Below are 21,433 nucleotides of genomic sequence, written 5' to 3' on the forward strand. Positions count from 1 at the left end.
TGGATTGCAAGGTGGTCGTAAGCATGGAAACAAGCCGTGTATAATGTGACGGAAAAAAGCCAGCAAAGGAGCCAATATGGACAATCACAATACATTAGTAAGTGCCTTGTATTAACTTTCTCTACATGATAAATGCCATTTGCTGAAGTGACACTGCCCCTTTAATGATATCAGTGTGCTTTTGGAATATAAAAAGTCACGGTACTCAGGTGCAACCTATGAAAAAATGGAGATAACATACAAACTACATACAAATGGAGAACAAAAGATAAATAGTTGATTTTGCAATATCTTGGCTGTAAAATTATAATAATGCGAGGCAAAGAGAAGAGATTGGGACTCCGTCCTGCAGTTTTCCTTCTGTCCACTAGGTGTCGTCGCTGCTCTTATAAAAGCATCCAGATTAGTAATTTATATACCGTCCACTAGATGCCGCTAATGATCAGGGTTCTTCTGACCGTTACTGATTAAACACACACTAGATGGCGAATCTCTCACGTTGCAGTACCCCCTGCTCTCCACTGGGCGGAGCCGGTTTCCCGGGAAGATTGAAAGTTCAGGGAGTGTGGGCGGGGAAGGCCCGGTGTCCGGAGGCTCCGGGCTGAGGGACGGCGGCTGCAGGTGAGCGGGGTCCGGACACTGCGGTCACTAGAGGAGGTGGGGGGCGACCGTGTGTGATACCTGTGTGGTCCGTGTAACCGCCAGTGTGGGGACCTGTCACGTGACCACGCTGTATGTGCTCACGTACATGTATGCAGTCCTCCCCAGTGTCCCCCTGTTGGATCTGATGTCCAGATCTGCAGTATTACATTTACAGTATTGACCCAGAATGTGTGTGTCTGCTCCTCTCTGTATAGAGCCCACCTTTCATTATTTAATGCAGTTGGGATTTAAAAAATTTCTATATTCAGATTATTTTTGCACCTTCTCATAAGAGAAAACTATTGCAGTGTATAGATATGCAGGAAACATGGACTTTCACACAATGAACCGTTAGTGCCCCTCTCTGACCGTCCAAAAAGTTGGGAAGTGTGAGTATGTACCAGGATATTCCACTGCGGAGGGCGGCGGTGTCCGGAGGATGCGTGTCTGTGTGTAGATATAGCTTTATACATAATATGTATATTATATGCATGTCTAAATTACATATAATGTGTACATAACTCAATTTATTGTGTACTTCGTATACGAAGTGCGTATGTGCATACATATTTGTGTTGTGTATGTATGTGTATATAAGTATGTATTGATTATATATGCCTGTAGTGTGTGTATATGTATGTGGTGTGTGTGTATGTGGTGTGTGTGTGTGTGTATGTATGTGGTGTGTGTGTGTATGTATGTGGTGTGTGTATGTGGTGTGTGTATGTGGTGTGTGTATGTGGTGTATGTATGTGGTGTGTGTATGTGGTGTATGTATGTGGTGTGTGTATGTGGTGTGTGTATGTGGTGTATGTATGTGGTGTGTGTATGTGGTGTATGTATGTGGTGTGTGTATGTGGTGTGTGTATGTGGTGTGTGTGTGTGTATGTATGTGGTGTGTGTATGTGGTGTGTGTGTGTGTGTGTGTGTGTGTGTGTGTATGTATGTGGTATGTGGTGTGTGTGTATACATATTGTGTGTGGTGTGTGTGTTATTATGTACAGTTCGCCCTTTTTGTCTCTTTCATATGGATTATCTCTGAGCGGTGCAGTCGGTGCATCTAATCTATTTTTATTCTAATTTTATCTTTTTTTATTTTCTTGTGATCCTTAAAGGGGCCCTCCAGCTGAGTACATGTCGTATCCGCTGGGGAGTATTACATTAGTTGGGGCACTTGTTGGTAGAACAGGTGTGAATTACATGCACACCCACTGCCCCCTCCAGATGAGTTCTGCAGCCTTTATTTTCTCTTGACTTGCTGGGAGTTGTAGTCTCACCACAGCTGGACAGCAGTGACGCATTACTGAGCTATCGCTGTCTATCATCGTAGGCAGATTAGTGTCATCCCTCGGCCACATCCCCTGCGCTGAGTGCTTGGAAGGTGCCTGAACCTGTTCTGTCCTCCCTGCTCCTCGTCAGGTGTCTGGAGAGAACAGGAACACACACCTCCGGATGTTGGAAGAGGTAGGGGGGTGCCTCCGGTGTCGGGGGAGAATGGGAGCGCATCCCCTGGTGTCGGGGGAGAATGGGAGCGCATCCCCTGGTGTCGGGGGGAGAATGGGAGCGCATCCCCTGGTGTCGGGGGGAGAATGGGAGCGCTTTCCTCCGGTGTCGGGGGAGAATGGGAGCGCTTTCCTCCGGTGTCGGGGGAGAATGGGAGCGCTTTCCTCCGGTGTCGGGGGAGAATGGGAGCGCTTTCCTCCGGTGTCGGGGGAGAATGGGAGCGCTTTCCTCCGGTGTCGGGGGAGAATGGGAGCGCTTTCCTCCGGTGTCGGGAGAGATGACCTGGGAGGAAAAAGGACCTTAGCGCTCATCACATGGTCCATCATGTGATGAGCGCAGTGACTTCACCAAAGGTCCTTTTCCTCCCAGGTCCTCAAAGAAGAAGAATGTGGATGAGGTGAGTTTAATTAATATTATTATATATATATTTTTTTAACCCCTCCATCCCTCATTTACTAAGCATTCTGTATTAAGAATGCTATCATTTTGCCTTATAACCATCAACCATGTGTAATAAGGGAAAATAAAATTTACACAACATCGATCCCAAACCTGAACTTCTATGAAGAAGTCCGGGTTCGTGTCTGGGTACCAAACATGGCGATTTTTCTCACGCGCGTGTAAAACGCATTCAAATGCTTTGCCCTCACACTGAAAAATTGCGCATTTTCCCGTGACGCACCCGCATACTATCCGGCCCTCACAAGCAACGCCTGTGTGAAAGAGGCCATAGGGAGCGCGCCCCCCCTGGGTGTCGGGAGAGATGGGGAGCGCGCCCCCCCTGGGTGTCGGGTAGGGTTGGGCGATATACCGGTATCACGATATACCGCGGTATTAAAAAAACGGCGATATGGCGATATCGCAGTTTCCTAAATATCGCGGTATTTCGTGATGTCATAGACCGCTTCTAAATCCGCGGCCGCCCGCCCCAGCGTGAAGTACCGTACGGCACATTTACAGAGTACTTGCGGCGCTCTTATCCATTCGGCCGGCGTGAGGGAGGGAAGGAATACTGTGACTCGCATTCCCGGCACCCGACCTCTGAGAGGACTCTGTGATCCGCGCAATTAATCCCAGCGCGGTGATCACAGCGTCCTCTCAGAGGTCGGGTGCCGGGAATGTTCTTAAGTCCCTGCATTGGTGGCAGCAGTGGGCAGTTCCGATTGGAGTCCCAGCAGTGTAATGCTGGGGCTCCGATCGGTTACCATGGCAGCCAGGAAGTTACTGAAGCCCTGGCTGCTATGGTATGTTAGTAAGCGGCATTATACTCACGTGCACAGTGGCCGCCGGGCGCTCCTTTTTCTCATAGGTCTGTGCGGCGCATTGCTAATGCTATAAGCATTAGCAATGCGCCGCACAGACACTGACAGAAGAAGGAGCGCCCGGCGGCCACTGCGCACGTGAGTATAATGCCGCTTACTAACATACCATAGCAGCCAGGGCTTCAGTAACTTCCTGGCTGCCATGGTAACCGATCGGAGCCCCAGCATTACACTGCTGGGACTCCAATCGGAACTGCCCACTGCCACCAATGATGGGGGACGACCCTGTGGCCTCCAAAGATTAATATTGGGGAGGGAGGAGGGGGGGGGCCCACTGCCACCAATGATGGGGGGACGACCCTGTGGCCTCCAATGATTTAATACTGGGGAGGGAGGGGGGCCCACTGCCACCAATGATGGGAGGGGGACCCTGTGGCCACTGCCACCAATGATTAATACAATTAACGTCTCCTTGTGGCTGCCCCCATACAGTGTAACGCCTCCTTGTGGCTGCCCCCATACAGTGTAACGCCTCCTTGTGGCTGCCCCCATACAGTGTAACGCCTCCTTGTGGCTGCCCCCATACAGTGTAACGCCTCCTTGTGGCTGCCCCCATACAGTGTAACGCCTCCTTGTGGCTGCCCCCATACAGTGTAACGCCTCCTTGTGGCTGCCCCCATACAGTGTAACGCCTCCTTGTGGCTGCCCCCATACAGTGTAACGCCTCCTTGTGGCTGCCCCCATACAGTATAACGCCTCCTTGTGGCTGCCCCCATACAGTATAACGTCTCCTTGTGGCTGCCCCCATACAGTGTAACGTCTCCTTGTGGCCCCAAGTGTTTTTTTCTTCTAAATGGGCATTTATCGCGATATATATCGTTATCGCGATAAATTTCTTAATATCGTTATCGTGGGTATATTTTTGATATCGTCCAACCCTAGTGTCGGGAGAGATGGGGGAGCGCGCCCCCCCTGGGTGAATGGGTTGGGCCGCGGTTCCCTACACAGCGGGGTGGCTGGAGTGCTTCTGCCCAGGGTAGAATTAATAGTGGGTACAGCGCCGTGTCCCACTTTGTTCTCAAAATTGGTGGTGTCCCCAGAGGTCAGACCCCCAATGATCATAAAGTGACGGCGTATCCTAGTGATATATGCCATTATTTTATATGATGAGTATACCCCTTTAAGTGGCGGAGTACAGGCCGTATCTGGGGGGGGGGGGGGGGGCGATCAATGCCAAGGAGCTGGGACCCAGCGGAAAGGAGCAGGTAAGTATGCTTCCCTTTGCAAGTCTGCCCAAAAAAAAATAGAGGCCATATTTCCTGGTATGACCCCTTTAACTTTACAGGACTCCTATTCTGTTAGAAAGTCTCAGTGACCACCACGTTCAGGTAGCACAGTGTGAGGACCCCACCTAACAGCCCCTCCCAGGTATACTAGGGGGGTGCTATTTCGGGACACTGTCCCTTTGTACACAAGATGTGGCTGGACGCTGTCCTGGACTGTCTGAGTCAGCCACGTTCACTGACGGGAAGCAATTCCAGGAAATGACGGCCAGTCTGTAAACTTTTCCAAACTCCTTTAGAACTTTTTCCCTTGCAGGCAGGAGCAGGATCAGCCCAGTGCCCCCCGCCGCCCCTCTCGCCATGCCGAGGGGTCAGGTAGAGGCTTCCTGAAAACCCGAGGTGCTACAGGTGTCCGTGTGTCATCGGTCTCCGGTTACCTGTCCCAACCCCCCGGGAGACGTGTTTAACCCTTTCATCTCTTCTCCCCAGATGAGCCTCAAAATGGAGATCAGGAACGGAGGGTCACTGATTCTGGATCCCGGGTTCCAGCAGCAGCTGGAGGACTCGAGGGAGCAGCTAAAACGGGAGATCCAGAGGGAGCTGAAGATCAAGGAGGGGGCTGAGAACTTACGCAAAGTGTCAACGGACAAAAAGCATCAGGGCCACGTGGAGAGCCAGCTGAAGGCGTCCAACCGGCGCCTGCAAGAGCTGCACCGCCAACTGCAGGAGCTGAATGGCCGCATCGTCATTATGGAGAAGGACACCAAACAAGGCAACGAAAAGGGTTAAAGCGTTAGGTGGGATTAGGCAGAAAGTCGGTTTTCTACAAAACGGCGCCACCCTTGTCCACAGGCTGTGTCCGGTATTGCAGCGCAGCCCTTTTCAAGTGAATGGGGCTTAGTTGCCGTACCACACCCGGCCTTTAAACAAGAGTGGCGCTGTTTCCCAAACTCCTTGCTACCTAGTTATGTAGTAGTATAGGAGTTGGAGCTGATTTGCCATTTAGAGGAGTGGGAATGGTTGGTGACTATCTCTGGGAGCGGTCCGGGAAGCCATGTTTTGTTTTTCCGTCTTATATTTACATTACTACGTTGTTTCACAGACGGGGTGGTCTCTCCGGACCACTGTATATTCGATCAGAGCCTCGATCCAAGGCAGCGCAGAGTGGAAGCGCTGAAGAGGCAGCTGCACATAGAGAACAAGGTCCGACAAGGTGCAGAGAACATAATTCAGATGTTTTCCAGTGGAGCGTCGAAGGTGAGGATCGTCTCCGATCCAGCGCAAAAAGAGCAAATTCCTGTTGGTCAAGTTTCTAACAGAATGTATAAAATTTCAAATATTTCAGTGGAAAAGCAGTCAATTTTATGTTAAAGGTTATTTTCTCACCAGTACAAATATCCATGACATTACTTATCCTGTACTGATCCCGAGTTACATTGTGTATTATACTCCAGAGCTGCACTCACTATTCTGCTGGTGCAGTCACTGTGTACATACATTACTTATCCTGTACTGATCCTGAGTTACATCCTGTATTATACTCCAGAGCTGCACTCGCTATTCTGCTGGTGCAGTCACTGTGTACATACATTACTTATCCTGTACTGACCCTGAGTTACATCCTGTATTATACTCCAGAGCTGTACTCACTATTCTGCTGGTGGAGTCACTGTGTACATTACATTACTTATCCTGTACTGATCCTGAGTTACATCCTGTATTATACTCCAGAGCTGCACTCACTATTCTGCTGGTGCAGTCACTGTGTACATACATTACATTACTTATCCTGTACTGATCCTGAGTTACATCCTGTATTATATTCCAGAGCTGCACTCGCTATTCTGCTGGTGCAGTCACTGTGTACATACATTACTTATCCTGAGTTACATCCTGTATTATACTCCAGAGCTGCACTCACTATTCTGCTGGTGCAGTCACTGTGTACATACATTACATTACTTATCCTGTACTGATCCTGAGTTACATCCTGTATTATATTCCAGAGCTGCACTCGCTATTCTGCTGGTGCAGTCACTGTGTACATACATTACTTATCCTGAGTTACATCCTGTATTATACTCCAGAGCTGCACTCACTATTCTGCTTGTGGAGTCACTGTGTACATACATTACTTATCCTGTACTTATCCTGAGATACATCCTGTATTATACTCCAGAGCTGCACTCACTATTCTGCTGATGCAGTCACTGTGTACACAGAATGCTGGGTAATTTCATCTCTGAAGACTGCAGAAATTGGAATGCAGCTCTTGAGTATAATATTGACAAGTAGTCTTCTATTGTCTGGCAGTTCTCAACCAAGAATACATAGGGGTACCGTATATCACGACTCTGCAGTGGATGTAATGGCAGACGGTGTGAACGCCCCTTTAGGGTCACACATAGTAGGTCAGCAATGCTCCGTGTCCTAGGTGATAAACCAATAAGGGTGGGGGCGGTTTCTCAAGAGGCTCCGTCATCTGCGCCTTATCAGTAAAAGGTTGGCGTTGTGCTGGTGGGAGTAGTTGTGTCAGCAGCATCAGAACTGAGGGCTAAAGACATGCCGGGGCAGTCTCTTAAAGGGACAGTTCACCTTCAAATGGCTAAAATTCACTTGGTTTAAAATCGGTTCATGATTAAGGCAGCGACCTTAGATGAAAATGAAATGAACATATTAAAGAAATTGTCTAGTATAAGAAATACCTGGCTGCTTTCTGCCTAAAACAGCGCCACACATGTCCACAGGTTATGTCGGGTATTGCTCCCCCACCCACCCATTGAAGTGAAAGGGGATGAGCTGCAATACTGCTCACGAACAGCACAGGTGTTTCAAAATTGTAAAGGTTCACATCCAAAAAGGGGGCAAATATAATAAAATATATATATATTTTTTTTTTACGGAATTGGATCTCCCATTTTCTGAGCTCCAAGTCCCCTGCTTCCCTTCACCCGACCATGGAATGACATGATGAAATTCTGACTGCCTGCGGTCGCCAACAGATGGCGCTCACTGCCTCTGTATTTGTACAGTTCCCATTGAGCTGCATTGAAGCTGTATAACTGTATAGGCAGTGAGCGCCCCCCCCCCCCCCCCTAGTGGTGGTGACAGGTAATGCCGTGTTATGGAGTTCTGTGGTAGATACCTGACTGACTGTGTCATCTATTCCAGGACAGGAAGCTTCTGGCCACAGCTCAGCAAATGCTTCAGGACAGCCGGATAAAAACGGAGTTACTCCGCATGCAGATCGTGAAGTTAACACAGTCCCCGGGGGCGGCATCTGACCTTAACGACTCGGACACGCTGTCGCCCCTGGAGTTGCGACTGGAGGAGCTGAGGCGGCACTTGCGAGTGGAAGCGGCGGTTGCAGAGGGAGCAAAGAACGTGGTGAAGTTGCTGGGTGGACGCAAACTGCAGGATCGGAAGGCTTTGGCGGAGGTGAGAAAAAGCGCCTCCTTCACTCACAGGTTGTGTCTGGTTTTGCAGCTCGGCTCCTTTGCCAAACAATACCACATGCAGCCTGTGGGACAGGGGTGGCGCTATTTTTGCAATAAAAACCCAAGTTTTTCCTAGTCCTGTACAGCCCCTTTAAGGTGGCTGTGTCTGGTTTCCGTCCGTCTCCACAGGCCCAGTCACGACTACACGAGTCCAGCCAGAAGATCGACCTCCTCCGCCTGGCCCTGGAGCGCTGCTTGTCTGAGCTCCCCTCCGGACACCCCAAACAGCTGCTCATCAAACAGGATCTGCAGAGCTGTCCTACCGCGGGCGGCGTCTGGGGAAAGGAGCAAAGCCTGGGCCAGACCCTCACCCCTCTCATCAAGCCGACGGCCCTGACGGGTACCTGGGGGGGATGTCATTAGGGGGCAGTATTCTAGATCCTGGTGGGGTGGGGTAGGATTCCTAGTGTTCCCTGTGTTTTCTCTGCACAGGAACTCTGGAGATCCACATCTTGGGCTGTCAGGGGCTGCTGGAGTCGGTTCCTGGACGTTCTAGGGCGACGTCCGGTCACGAAAGTCCTAACGAGGCGAAGAACTTCATGCGTTACCGGGCTGGAGGAAGCAGTCATGGACGAGGCGGATCTGGAAGATACTTACGGACGGATGAGCTCTGCGGTAACATCTTGTCTTCCATGTTTAGTATGTAAGGGAGCTGAGATTTATTAAAGGGGAATTTCACCTAATTGTATCTTCTGTGGGTCATGGAGGTATCACTGCTGGGGCCCCTTCTTGCATTCTCACCAACGCCCTAAGTTGCAACCTTTAAGTCTTTCACACTCTGCACCATAATAGTACGATGTAGTTCCCACCTTACCATTACGGTAATGCCCACGCCATTGATTGAGGGTGCCATCTATAATACACAGCAGACACCCTGCTCTAATGGCCGGGATCAGAGTGAACTCCATTCCTGGCCATATAACCCCCTTGGATGCCATGGTTGGAGAGGGGGAAGGGCTCCCTCTCACTCCTGCCGGCTCCTCGTCGGGGGGCGCCACCCTGCCGGCTCCTCGTCGGGGGGCGCCACATGTTTACCGCTGCATGACCCCTTTTATCTTCCATAGGAGAGGTGATGTGCCTCCTCAAGGTCGATAACAAGCCAGTCACTCATACTAACTGGGGACCAGTTCACAACCAGTGCTGGGATCAGAGGTTCACTATCGAGCTGGAGCGGGTAAGTCCAGACATGGACACCTTTGTGCACTCTTTCCTATATCCTTTCCACCATTCTTTCTTTTCATCCCACAGTCCAGGGAGTTGCAGCTGTCCGTGCATTGGCGAGACTGGCGGGAGCTGTGCGCCATCCGCTTCATACGTCTGGAGGACTTTCTGGACAATGAGCGGCACGGGGTTTGCCTGCAGCTGGAGCCACAAGGGATGCTGTTTGCTGAGGTAAAGGGTCTAAGGCAGTGGAGAGCCCCTGGGTCACTTAATTGTAGCATCTACCTTTTAGGGACCTGTCGGCAGGTGCTCACGTCAGCCATACTGGTTAGCACCCAGCTTTCCCAGGCTGAGTGGGCAGTGTGTGTGACCGGTCCGCTCGTTTATTCCAGATCATGTTCTGTAACCCCGTGATCGAGAGGAGAGGCAAAGTCCAGAGGCAAAAACGCATATTCCCAAAGCAGAAAGGTAAGTGTCCTCTCCTGGCCTTAGGGTGCGGCTTCTTGCCAGAACGTTCCAGATAAACTTTCATCTGTTTCTTGTCTTTTTTAGGAAATGATTTCCTCAGGGCCACCCAAATGAACATAAATTTTGCAACCTGGGGACGACTGATGATGAGCATCCTACCTCCGTGCGGCACCGTGACTTCTCTTAGCCCACCGCTACCCAGTTCTAGCGATACCCAGGTTGATCCCATAGACAGGTGGGCCCTCACCATTTTGTCTCTTGCTCCTAGTATCAAGATCTCCAGCTTGGCTCTTTAGCTGTAGTGACACTACAACTCCCAGCATGCCCACGGCAGCTGGAAAGCCAGGTTGGAGATCACTACTCTAGATGGGGTGCGGCCATTGCTTCACTTAGTTGACGGGTAGGGGGTTGCTGCCTGGCCCTCACTACATGCAATAGACACCACTGATTGCAATGGGCACCCTACCATCATGATGTATGGACGGTGGTCTCCCATCGGCAAGACGTCCCCCATTAAAATTTAAAGCGCAGATTCAATTGTCATATTTTGGGTGATGATAGGGGCGGCGTAAATTGGCAACTTTTTGGTTCCCAGCCAAGTAGCCCATCCTCTTTTACATGGAGCTCTTTTTTTTTTTTTTTAACTTTCCCCTTATCGTCTGTCTTCCGTGCAGCACTTTCCCGGTAAAGAAATTGATCTTCAGCGATGACCCTTCAACTAAGCCACCACCACCCAAACCTCCCCGCGTGTTCCTCCCGCTGGAACCTGAAAAAGAAGCGTCTCCCACAGACTCTTGTAAGGCTCCCGTAAAGGTGTGTGCATGACAGAACCGATAATGACGCCATTTCTAACCCATAGACCACCAGGTTCTAGATCAGATCATCACCTGACACGTCATATAGATGGCCTCAGACTATGCACCCCCTCCAATTCCCACCCCTCCAATGCACCATTGTGAGCGTTCTGTTGGACATATCCAGACATCTCTAAGCAGCACCAAAGGGCTTCACAGGCAGTCTAAATGCCCCCTAATGGATTTTGGTGGAAGTCTATGCTCCAAATTTGTGGACCCCCCCAATGATATCTTATGACCCATCAGAAAAGGTTTTTATGTGGACACTTTGTGAAACTATAACTCCCAGCATGCCCTATTCAATACATTGGGATTTTTGAGAAGATCAGAGCAAAAGTGCATGTTGGGAGGTTGCTGACCCCTGATGTGATCACGGAATTTATGACCTTTTTGCTTTCTTCCTGTTCTAGTCCAAGAAGCGCATCCACTCAGAGGACGGAGGGACCCCGAGCTCTGCTGAACCCCAAAAGCTTCTCAGGTTATTACAGCCGCTTATAATTTTATATAATGATATTGTGTAAAGGGGCAGATAGCAAAAAGTTACCCTTTGGGGACACTATGGGGTTTATGAATAGGGTGACCCCAGCCTATCAAGTGGGTGCATCCCTTTCCTCCACCTTACACACTGTGAACCCCACAGATAGGGGTAAGAGTGAAGGTGAAGTGTTGATGATTTGGGCCTCTCGCGTCGGGAGGTGGTGGGGCATTTCGACGATTTCTGCAGAATCCTGGGTGCATCGGGCCTTTAACCAGAAAGTCATGGAAGTTGTTGCTCATTGTGTGTGCATATGTTCATACAGGAAAAGGGTGCTTCAGCTGGATGACTTCACCTGCGTATCTGTGCTGGGCAAGGGGCATTTCGGGAAGGTGAGTGCCATACTATATTACTGTGAATTCTGAGATCCGGGAATAAATGGGCTTGACAATTACAAAAGATAACATGCAGAGTAAAGTAAGTAATAGTCACCAAAGCCATGGACAAATGAGCGAGCTCCCCATCCACCAGTTCCCAGGTTCAGCCGACAAGACTAATGTGTATGGGGACCTTTAGGCTGGCCTTAAAACACATGCATGCTCAACCAAACCAAGCATTAAGTAAGAAGGAGAGCTAAGCTCCTGCCAGGACCTTTTGTGGCCGCTTATCTCCCTTGAAAACAAACGATCAGGCAAGTGGGAGATGTCCAATCCTTAGGGGAGAGTTAGGGGAGAATCCTAAGGCTGGTTCAACCAATTTTGTCATATTTAGCACTAAAATTGACGGTACCTGTAGCCACTCTGACATTAATCCGGTTTGGTTCCATGTTTTTTCAGGTACTTCTTGCCGAGTATAAGAAGACGGGAAAGCTGTATGCCATCAAAGCGCTGAAGAAGCGAGAGATCGTGAGCCGAGATGAGTTCGAAAGGTAGGAATTTTACCTTCAACGTAGAGATCTTTATATCTTCTGCCTTTTCCGGCCCTAAACCTTACTTACCTTACAAATTTTGCATTGTTCCATCGCTGCCGGTTATTGGGGGTCCCATGAAGAAAGACACCGCAGACAGCAGTTGACTATCGCAGGTGGATGACACCAGGAAGTAGTGAGGGATCCTAGACTTGGTGCCAAAGCTTAGTCCATTGATGACAGCATCTTTGCTTACTTGCTTCTACTTGTGGGGGGCTGCCGCTGGGAAACCCGACACTCGGCTGTTATTACAGCTCCTGGGGACTCCTGGGTTTTCAGTGCTCTGTACCACGACTGTCTTTATAATGGTGACCCCCAAATTTCATTCTAGCTAACACCTTACCCTGCACCTTGACCGCAGTCCCTGATCCTTCTGACCTCGCTCCTTTCTTTCAGTTTGCAGTGTGAGAAGCGGATCTTTGAGGTGGTGAATTCTTCTGATCACCCGTTCTTGGTGAACCTTTTTGGATGCTTCCAGACCTCAGCGCATGCGTGTTTTGTCATGGAGTACATGCCGGGCGGAGACCTGATGATGCACATACATGAAAATATCTTCTCGCTACCTGCAACAAGGTAAAGGCGCCCATACACCATCAATAGCTGTTGGCCGAATGGTCGATCGTCCGACTCTCCCTCCCCCATTACACATGCATGCTCGGTTTGGCTCAGCATACATGTGTTTTCAATGGCAAGAGAGGAGAAACCCACACACATATACAGTTCCAAGAAAAAGTATGTGAACCCTTTGGAATGATATGGATTTCTGCACAAATTGGTCATAAAATGTGATCTGATCTTCATCTAAGTCACAACAATAGACAATCACAGCCTGCTTAACTAATAACATAGTAACATAGTACATAAGGCCGAAAAAAGACATTTGTCCATCCAGTTCGGCCTGTTATCCTGCAAGTTGATCCAGAGGGGGAATAAAAAAAATTACTTTCCGACTCCAATCAAAAAATCTCCCTGGATCCCCGACCCCTCTCTAGTAGCTATAGCCTGTAATATTATTACCCTCCAGAAATACATCCAGGCCCCTCTTGAATTCCTTTATTGTACTCCCCATCACCCCCTCCTCAGACAGAGAGCTCCATAGTCTCACTGCTCTTACCGTAAAGAAACCTCTTCTATGTTTGTGTACAAACCTTCTTTCCTCCAGACGCAGAGGAGGTCCCCTCGTCACAGTCCTGGGGATAAATAGATGATGGGAGTGATCTCTGTACTGACCCCTGATATATTTATACATAGTTATTAGATCTCCCCTCAGTCGTCTTATTTCTAAAGTGAATAACCCTAGTTTTGATAATCTTTCAGGGTACTGTAGTTGCCCCATTCCAGTTATTACTTTAGTTGCCCTCCTCTGGACCCTCTCCAGCTCTGCTATGTCTGCCTTGTTCACAGGAGCCCAGAACTGTACACAGTCCTCCATGTGTGGTCTGACTAGTGATTTGTAAAGTGGTAGAACTATGTTCTCATCACGGGTGTCTATGCCCCTTCTGATGCAACCCATTATCTTATTGGCCTTGGCAGCAGCTGCCTGACACTGGTTTTTGCAGCTAACACACAAAGAAGTAAATGTTACCATGTTTTTATTGAACACCCCATGTAAACATTCACAGTGCAGGTGGGAAAAGTATGTGAACCCTTGGATTTAATAACTGGTTGAACCTCCTTCGGCAGCAATAACTTCAACCAAACGTTTCCTGTAGTTGCAGATCAGACGAGCACAACGGTCAGGAGTAATTCTTGACCCTTCCTCTTTACAGAACTGTTTCAGTTCAGCAATATTCTTGGGATGTCTGGTGTGAATCGCTTTCTTGAGGTCAGGCCACAGCATCTCAATCGGGTTGAGGTCAGGACTCTGACTGGGCCGCTCCAGAAGGCGTATTTTCTTCTGTTTAAGGCTTTAAGCCATTCTCTTGTTGATTTACTTCTATGCTTTGGGTCGTTGTCCTGTTGCAACATCCATCTTCTGTTGAGCTTCAGCTGGTGGACAGATGGCCTTAAGTTCTCCTGCAAAATGTCTTGATAAACTTGGGAATTCATTTTTCCTTCGATGATAGCAATCCGTCCAGGCCCTGACGCAGCAAAGCAGCCCCAAACCATGATGCCCCCACCACCATACTTCACAGTTGGGATGAGGTTTTGATGTTGGTGTGCTGTGTCTCTTTTTCTCCACACATAGTGTTGTGTGTTTGTTCCAAACAACTCAACTTTGGCTTCATCTGTCCACAGAATATTTTGCCAGTACTGCTGTGGAACATCCAGGTGATCTTGTGCAAACTGTAAACGTGCAGCAATGGTTTTTTGGGCAGCAGTGGCTTCCTCTGTGGTATCCTCCCATGAAATCCATTCTTGTTTAGTGTTTTAGGTATCGTAGATTCGCTAACAGGGATGTTAGCATATGCCAGAGACTTCTGTAAGTCTTTAGCTGACACTCTAGGATTCTTCTTCACCTCATTGAGCAGTCTGCGCTGTGCTCTTGCAGTCATCTTTACAGGACGGCCGCTCCTAGGGAGAGTAGCAGAAGTGCTGAACTTTCTCCATTTATAGACAATTTGTCTTACCGTGGACTGATGAACAGCAAGGCTTTTGGAGATACTTTTATAACCCTTTCCAGCTTTATACAAGTCAACAGTTCTTAATCGTAGGTCTTCTGAGAGCTCGTTTGTGCGAGGCATCATTCACATCAGGCAATGCTTCTTGTGAAAAGCAAACCCAGAACTGGTGTGTGTTTTTTTTATAGGGCAGCTGTAACCAACACCTCCAATCTCATCTCATTGATTGGACACCTCACTCCAATTAGCTCTTGGAGATGTCATTAGTCTAGGGGTTCACATACTTTTTCCACTTTTGCACTGTGAATGTTTACATGGTGTGTTCAATAAAAACATGGTAACATTTAATTCTTTGTGTGTTATTAGTTAAGCAGACGGTGATTGTCTATTGTTGTAACTTAGATGAAGATCAGATCACCTTTTATGACCAATTTGTCCATATCATTCCAAAGGGTTCACATACTTTTTCTTGCAACTGTAATGGCTGCTTATCTCTTGTGATAACAGAAGGATCAGGCGTTAAAATTCGTCCTACGGCAGCACAGTCACGAAAGTTGGGATGCCTGCGGACTACAGGAAAGGGAAATTTCAGGTAAATACATTTTCATTTTCCTGGACTTCCTACAGCCGTGCACCTTTCGTGACTGTGCTGCCTGTGGACTACAGTAAATGAAAACTTCCGGTAAATACATTTTTATTTTCCCTCAACATCATCGATCGGGGGGAGAGTCAAGGCCCCCATAAACATTAGATCGTTGTCCTGCCCCCTCCAAAATAAGCAATGATCTAATGTGTATGGGTGCCTTAAAACACTGCGCTCCCTTGTCACAATTGGCTGTCTTTTCTGTTAGGTTCTACTCCGCCTGCGTGGTCCTGGGACTCCAGTTCCTACACCAGAACAAAATCATTTACAGGTACGAACGGCATCACGTGCACAGCGATCCTCGGGCTGCATGACCCCACATCTCGCAGCCTGTCCTGCTGGTTCAGCTTCTGCGTAGAGCATGCTCTGCCTCCCTGCATTATGGTAGATGTAGTGCAGAATAAACCATCTCCCATAGCGCGTTGCATCAAAGCACATGACAATAGGATTTACTCCATGTTGTTCTGGTGGCAGATGTATAAAATTCTGTTTCTGCTCAGAGACTTGAAGCTGGACAACTTACTGATGGACGCCAGTGGCTTTGTGAAGATTGCAGATTTTGGGCTCTGTAAAGAAGGTGAGGATGTGGATGCCCTCATCCCATTTAAAGCTGGGATCAAGTAAGGGAAGAGGAGGCGATAATTTGTTTTCTGTCTCAGGTATGGGATATGGTGACAGGACCAGCACCTTCTGTGGTACACCCGAGTTCCTCGCGCCTGAGGTTCTGACCGACACGTCGTATACGTACGCAGTGGACTGGTGGGGACTGGGAGTGCTGATCTATGAGATGCTGGTTGGAGAGGTGAGACATGATCCGTGGTTACTGCACTGGTAAAACATGTTGGCCATTACCATCGGGGGAAGAATAGATGATTCTCCCCTTTTGGTGCCTATTGTAGATAATATGTAAGCCATTGTAATCGTCCTGGTCAAATGCCTTCTGTTTCCGCACAATCTTTGCTTATGCCGCCATCATTCCTGCCTGCTCTGTGGTTTCTGGTTAGTGTCCGTTTCCTGGTGACGATGAGGAGGAGGTGTTTGATAGTATCGTGAATGAAGAAGTGCGTTACCCACGTTTCCTGGCCAAGGAAGCCATCAACATTATACGGAAGGTATGTGAATAGTTGGTGTAAGATGGCTGCTAGTCTCTGGGTCTGCGCTCTGCATATTAAAGAGGACCTTTCACTACTCTACAAACTAAAAACTAACTATATCAGTGGGCAGAGCGGCGCCCAGGGGTCCCCCTGCACTTACTAGTAAGTCTGGGCGCCGCTCCGTTCGCCCGGTATAGGCTCCGGTGTCTGCGCTCCCTCTGACTGATTTCTTGTAGGAGGCGTGTCCCTTGCTGCACTGCTGGCCAATCGCAGCGCACAGCTCATAGCCAGGCTATGAGCTGTGCGCTGCGATTGGCCAGTAGTGCAGCAAGGGACACGCCTCCTACAAGAAATCAGTCAGAGGGAGCGCAGACACCGGAGCCTATACCGGGCGAACGGAGCGGCGCCCAGACTTACTAGTAAGTGCAGGGGGACCCCTGGGCGCCGCTCTGCCCACAGGTATAGTTAGTTTTTAGTTTGTAGAGTAGTGAAAGGTCCTCTTTAAAGGCTATGCACACCTTCAGGGGGATTTATTTTTATTTATTTAAGATTGCGTTTTACTCATTTTGGGCTAAAATCATTTTATCCATTGGTCTGCTGTTTCTGAGATACAGTGGTTAAAAAATCAGTCTGTGTTCTTTAAATCCTCTCCTCTGATGGATGACGTGTGGGGCTCTCATCTCTGATCTCCTGACCTCTTAAACACGCAGTATAGCTCAGTTCCTATCAAACTGATAAGAATATGGCTTAAGTAAGTGTTTATGAGGTCAGGAGATCAAAGCCATTAGTTGACAGGATTAAAAGAGAACAGAAACTGACAGACTGATTTTTAACCCCTGTATCTCAGAAACATCTGAACATTTTTAATACAGACCAACTGGAACAAGTGATATTTATTTTTTTTACCCAAAATGAGTAGAATGCAATCATAAAAATGTACTGAACACAAAAAGCAGAATAGGTGTGAGCAATCAAAGGAGGAGGAGAGGAGTGAGCTGGTTTTGTGGCAGACAGTGACCTATCAGCTCATATGATAGTAGGGCTGCATCTGTACTGTAAATGGGGGAATGGCAGTAAGTAGGCGTCATAGTGTAAAGAGCAGGGTCCCAAGGAGTAGTTTTTAGAAGAGGAGACTGGTGCTGTATGTGACTGGGAAAGTAAGTGCCATTAGGGCAGTAAGAAGCTTATTGTCAGAATAATCAGCAAACCCAGCGGTTCTTGTCAAATCCGTGCAAAATGCAGCATTTTACTGTTATTTCGAGACAAATGGCAGTCTCACAGCACTGTGTATATTTCCGGTGGCAAATGGCAGTAGCTAAGCCCACAGAATGGAAAACCAGTATAAAGATCCAACTTCCTTGATATGTTTTTTTTTTTTTTCAATAATACATTTTATTTTTATTTTTTTTCTAATTTAGTTACTTCGGAAAACACCTGATCGCCGCCTAGGGGCTGGTGTAGGTGACGCAGAGGAGATAAAAACACAACCTTTCTACCAGGTACGATGGACTTAAAAAAAAAAATTATAATTCGGCAATAATTGTTCTTCTGACCCAAATGAGAAGCCTTGAAATTCAGCCATAGCGCAGGATCACATTTCAACATTATTTTCTTTCCTCCCTCATAGAGGGCTGATAAAAAAAATGTTCATCCTCTTAAAGGGCCGTCAATAAATGTCCCATCTGGATGTCTTATAGCATATCCACAGGACATTCCATAAATGTCCGACGTGCTCACCCACTTGACTTAAAGGGGTATTCCAGTCGGTACACGTTATCCCCTATCAACTTTAAGACCGTGGGGGTCCTACTGCTGGGACCCCTACGGATCACGAGAACAGGGGCCCCTGCAGCTCCCATGAAATGACCGGAATGGCGCACGGCTGCTTCATTAAATTCTATGGGAGTTCCGGAGATAGTCGAGCATTTCAGAGATGCTGCAGGGGGTAGGGGGCCCCCATTCTCGTGATTAGTGGTAGGACCCCCACCGATCTTAAAGTTGTACCAACCGGAATACTCCTTTTAACTCCCATAGAAGTGAACAGAGAGCCGTGACACGTGGCCGCCTCTTTGTTCACAGCAGCGTGGGACCCACGCCCCCCAGACATTATGTGCCATAAATGTCCAGGTAGGAATACCCCTTTAAAAGGATCTTTAAACTGATCGGTGCTGCACTTCCCTGTCCAGCCGAGCGGCCGGGGACCTCAGTATGAAGGGAAAAACAGTAAAGGGGTCACAGCGCTTTAATCTGCACTGCTGCACCTTTTATTTTCACAATCCCTGTTGTCCCAAAAATCAGCCCCCACCAATCATAAAGGGATGGCACATTCTGGCTGATAACAGGACACCATGCCCCCCTTTAAGGGCTCGAGGTAGGGCAAGTGTTGAATTAAGGGTCTTGCACCACTAACCTGCCTTCTGCTTGCTGTCATACAGGAGATGGACTGGGAGGTCCTGTATGCCCGCAAGCTGCAGCCTCCCTTCGTACCCGCCTTAAACGATCCCTTTGACGTTCGGAATTTCGATGAAGAATTCACTGGGCAGAAACCCGTGCTGTCTCCATCGGACGACCCTCGCCCCTTGACCGCCGCCGACCAGATTCTCTTCCAGGACTTTGACTTTGTCTCTGATCTTCTTCTTGGAGAGAAGAAGTGACGCTGCCGATCTTAAGACAATATCTTGGCCTCCTCTCCAGCTTTACTACGTTTGGTGTGTGATATAATGCACTTACTGACGGGACCTACTGCAAACTATGGCATCTATGTCTACCTCAGCTCAGCCGCTGTTCTTCATGCACTTATTGCCATGATACCTGTGCCAAATGAGCAGCCATGATGTCTTGTACCTCTACTGCTAAGTTGTCTATAGGAGTCCTTCAATCGTCCTCCTCCTCAAGGTCTGGGGTCTGCAAACGCAATATAACAGTGGTAGCCATTGAGGGAGAAAACCGATAGTCTCGTGTCGTCCTCTTCTGTCAGCCATTTTTATTATATTTAGAAGTCCGCATTAAAGGGCATGCCCACCCATGCCACCATTCTTCATTGAACCAGTGCATCTAAAATGAAGCCACTTTGCAAATTGTTTTGTTTATGCAGATCTTTGTCTCCATGGTAACAGACTACAAGCAAAACTTGCGTAGTCTGATCCTGTAGTCGAGCGCTCTTCCATCTGTCCCCTGCTTCTTGCGCATACCCACGGTGACAGAAGGATCGGTGACACATCGCACTGCAGAGGAGCGGTCTATAATAGGTCATTTCTGATCATGACTAATTGACTACGTACAGAGTTTCTTCAGTTTATTTTAGATGTGTTTTAGCAATGGAAAAAAAATGTTGTTTAGGTAGATATTTTTGGGTCAGGCTCAGCACAATTGCTCTCCCACCACTAAAAAATACAATGCGCATTGGAAAAAAAGAAAACGTATGTGGCGAGGTAGACCTGTATATACCGTGTACATATTCTGCTTTCAACTCTCAGCCGATGGGACGGTTATAACTTCTTCATTTCTGGATTTTCTAGACCGCTGTTTGAGAAACAGCGCCACTCTTGTTAATGGGCTGTGCCTGGTATTGCAGTTTTGCTGATAAGAGGTTGAGATGCAATACCAGGGACAGTCCATTGAGAAGAGGGGTGCTGTTTCTGAATGGAGGCATCAAAGTTGTTTAAATCTCATAAAATGCATTTTTAAAGGGCTTCTAAGTCGCGTAAAACTTTTGTGCAAGCGTTCCAGAAGGGGGGGCTCTATAGATGTATACAACTGCCGCCACTGGTTTGATTGCGGCTGCAGAAGGGGATTTTGTTTTGGTTGATATTGATTGGAAGCATACATAGATTCCCAATTCTATATCCCCCCCCCCCCCCCCCCCACCTACGTGCATTTCTGGTTCCCAATACTTGCATATTCTGGGATCAGGGCGACCCCATGGTTTCCATGCATATACCGGAATGGCACAAGGACGTAGATTTTGGTCGTCTGAGGTTTACAAAATCTTTCAGTCCAATGTCGGAGCATTACATGGTCGCTACACCATGGAAGGCCAGATCTATAAGCATATTTCCTGTACAGAACTCCTTTAATATCCCTGTATTGTGTGGCGGGCCTCTCCCTATGGAGCGATGGACTGGCATAGCCCTGGTATAACCAGTGCCGCTTGTGGTTATACCATGCTGTGTGCTTCCTGCACTACAAATGAAGGAAAATAGAAGAAAGACCCTTTAAGAGCGCATCCGATGTGTCCTACAGTCAGTGTTGGACGGGTGTTACCTGTATCATAGTAATATATAGAGAACGGTGTGTTTTTAATGTTCAGATTTTTGTTATATTACAAGTCGGGCAGAGTTTCCCTTTAAAAGCCGCAGCAATGATTTATGAAGGGGAATATGTGCCGCCCTGTGTACTAATAAACCACGTTTGGCTGTGACCAGGTTCTTCTTTGCGTGTTTCTTATGTGCTGGGTGTAGTACTGCGCCTCATTCACTCGCGGCCATGTCCTTTTTTGAAGGGGTTGTCCAGGTTCAGAGCTGAACTCTGACATAAGCTTCACTCATTTAGCCTGTATGAGTGTAGCATTGAAGCATTTCTTGCTCCTATGCTCCCCCTTGCCCTGCACTGCGCAGGGTAAGGGCTTCATGGGTATGCTAGGTGGAGGCTCCCGCCTAGCAGTGAGTCCGGTGACATCACCAGCACAAATGGGTGGTCCTTAGCGCTGCCCTAGGCTGTTTTACAGGCTAGGGCAGTGATAAAAGATTGCCCATTTGTGCCGTGACATCACCGGAATCACTGCTAGGCGGGAGCCTCAGTCTAGCATACTCAGAAAAAGCCGGGTACGTCACCGGCAGCATCGGAGCAAGAAATGCTCCATTTATCCAGGCTAAATGAGTGAAGGGGAAGCTTATGTCAGAGTTCAGCTCTGAACCCGGACAACCCCTTTAAGTCTCGTGCAGATCTGAGTAGACATAAGGCGTTGATAACAGGTTCTTTATTACAACATGAACAGCGTTATAAAACGGACAGCACAAACATA

The 21,433-nt window shown here is 48.2% G+C and overlaps 1 protein-coding gene across 5 annotated transcripts; it reads left to right on the forward strand.

The window, feature by feature from the left end:
- The first annotated feature begins 531 nt into the window (after positions 1–531).
- Positions 532–20,824, forward strand: PKN3 (protein kinase N3). Of its 5 annotated transcripts, none has more exons than XM_044269120.1 (21): positions 532–621; positions 5,180–5,487; positions 5,793–5,947; positions 7,862–8,128; positions 8,317–8,527; positions 8,620–8,802; positions 9,252–9,361; positions 9,436–9,579; positions 9,741–9,816; positions 9,901–10,051; positions 10,491–10,629; positions 11,081–11,148; positions 11,471–11,537; positions 11,982–12,073; positions 12,509–12,685; positions 15,525–15,587; positions 15,817–15,893; positions 15,976–16,118; positions 16,321–16,428; positions 17,829–17,909; positions 18,846–20,824. In XM_044269120.1, exons 2-21 carry the CDS (start codon positions 5,424–5,426, stop codon positions 19,062–19,064), a joined length of 2,595 nt encoding a protein of 864 aa, XP_044125055.1. In that variant the 5' UTR covers positions 532–621; positions 5,180–5,423; the 3' UTR covers positions 19,065–20,824. The 5 variants fall into 5 exon arrangements, with proteins under 5 accessions (XP_044125055.1, XP_044125050.1, XP_044125054.1 ...); XM_044269115.1 differs by having other exon boundaries at positions 5,180–5,462; XM_044269119.1 differs by lacking the exon at positions 532–621 and adding an exon at positions 4,628–4,672 and having other exon boundaries at positions 5,180–5,462.
- The last annotated feature ends 609 nt before the right edge of the window (positions 20,825–21,433 follow it).

This window comes from Bufo gargarizans, chromosome 9 (assembly GCF_014858855.1).
Source record: "Bufo gargarizans isolate SCDJY-AF-19 chromosome 9, ASM1485885v1, whole genome shotgun sequence".
NCBI lineage: Eukaryota > Metazoa > Chordata > Amphibia > Anura > Bufonidae > Bufo > Bufo gargarizans.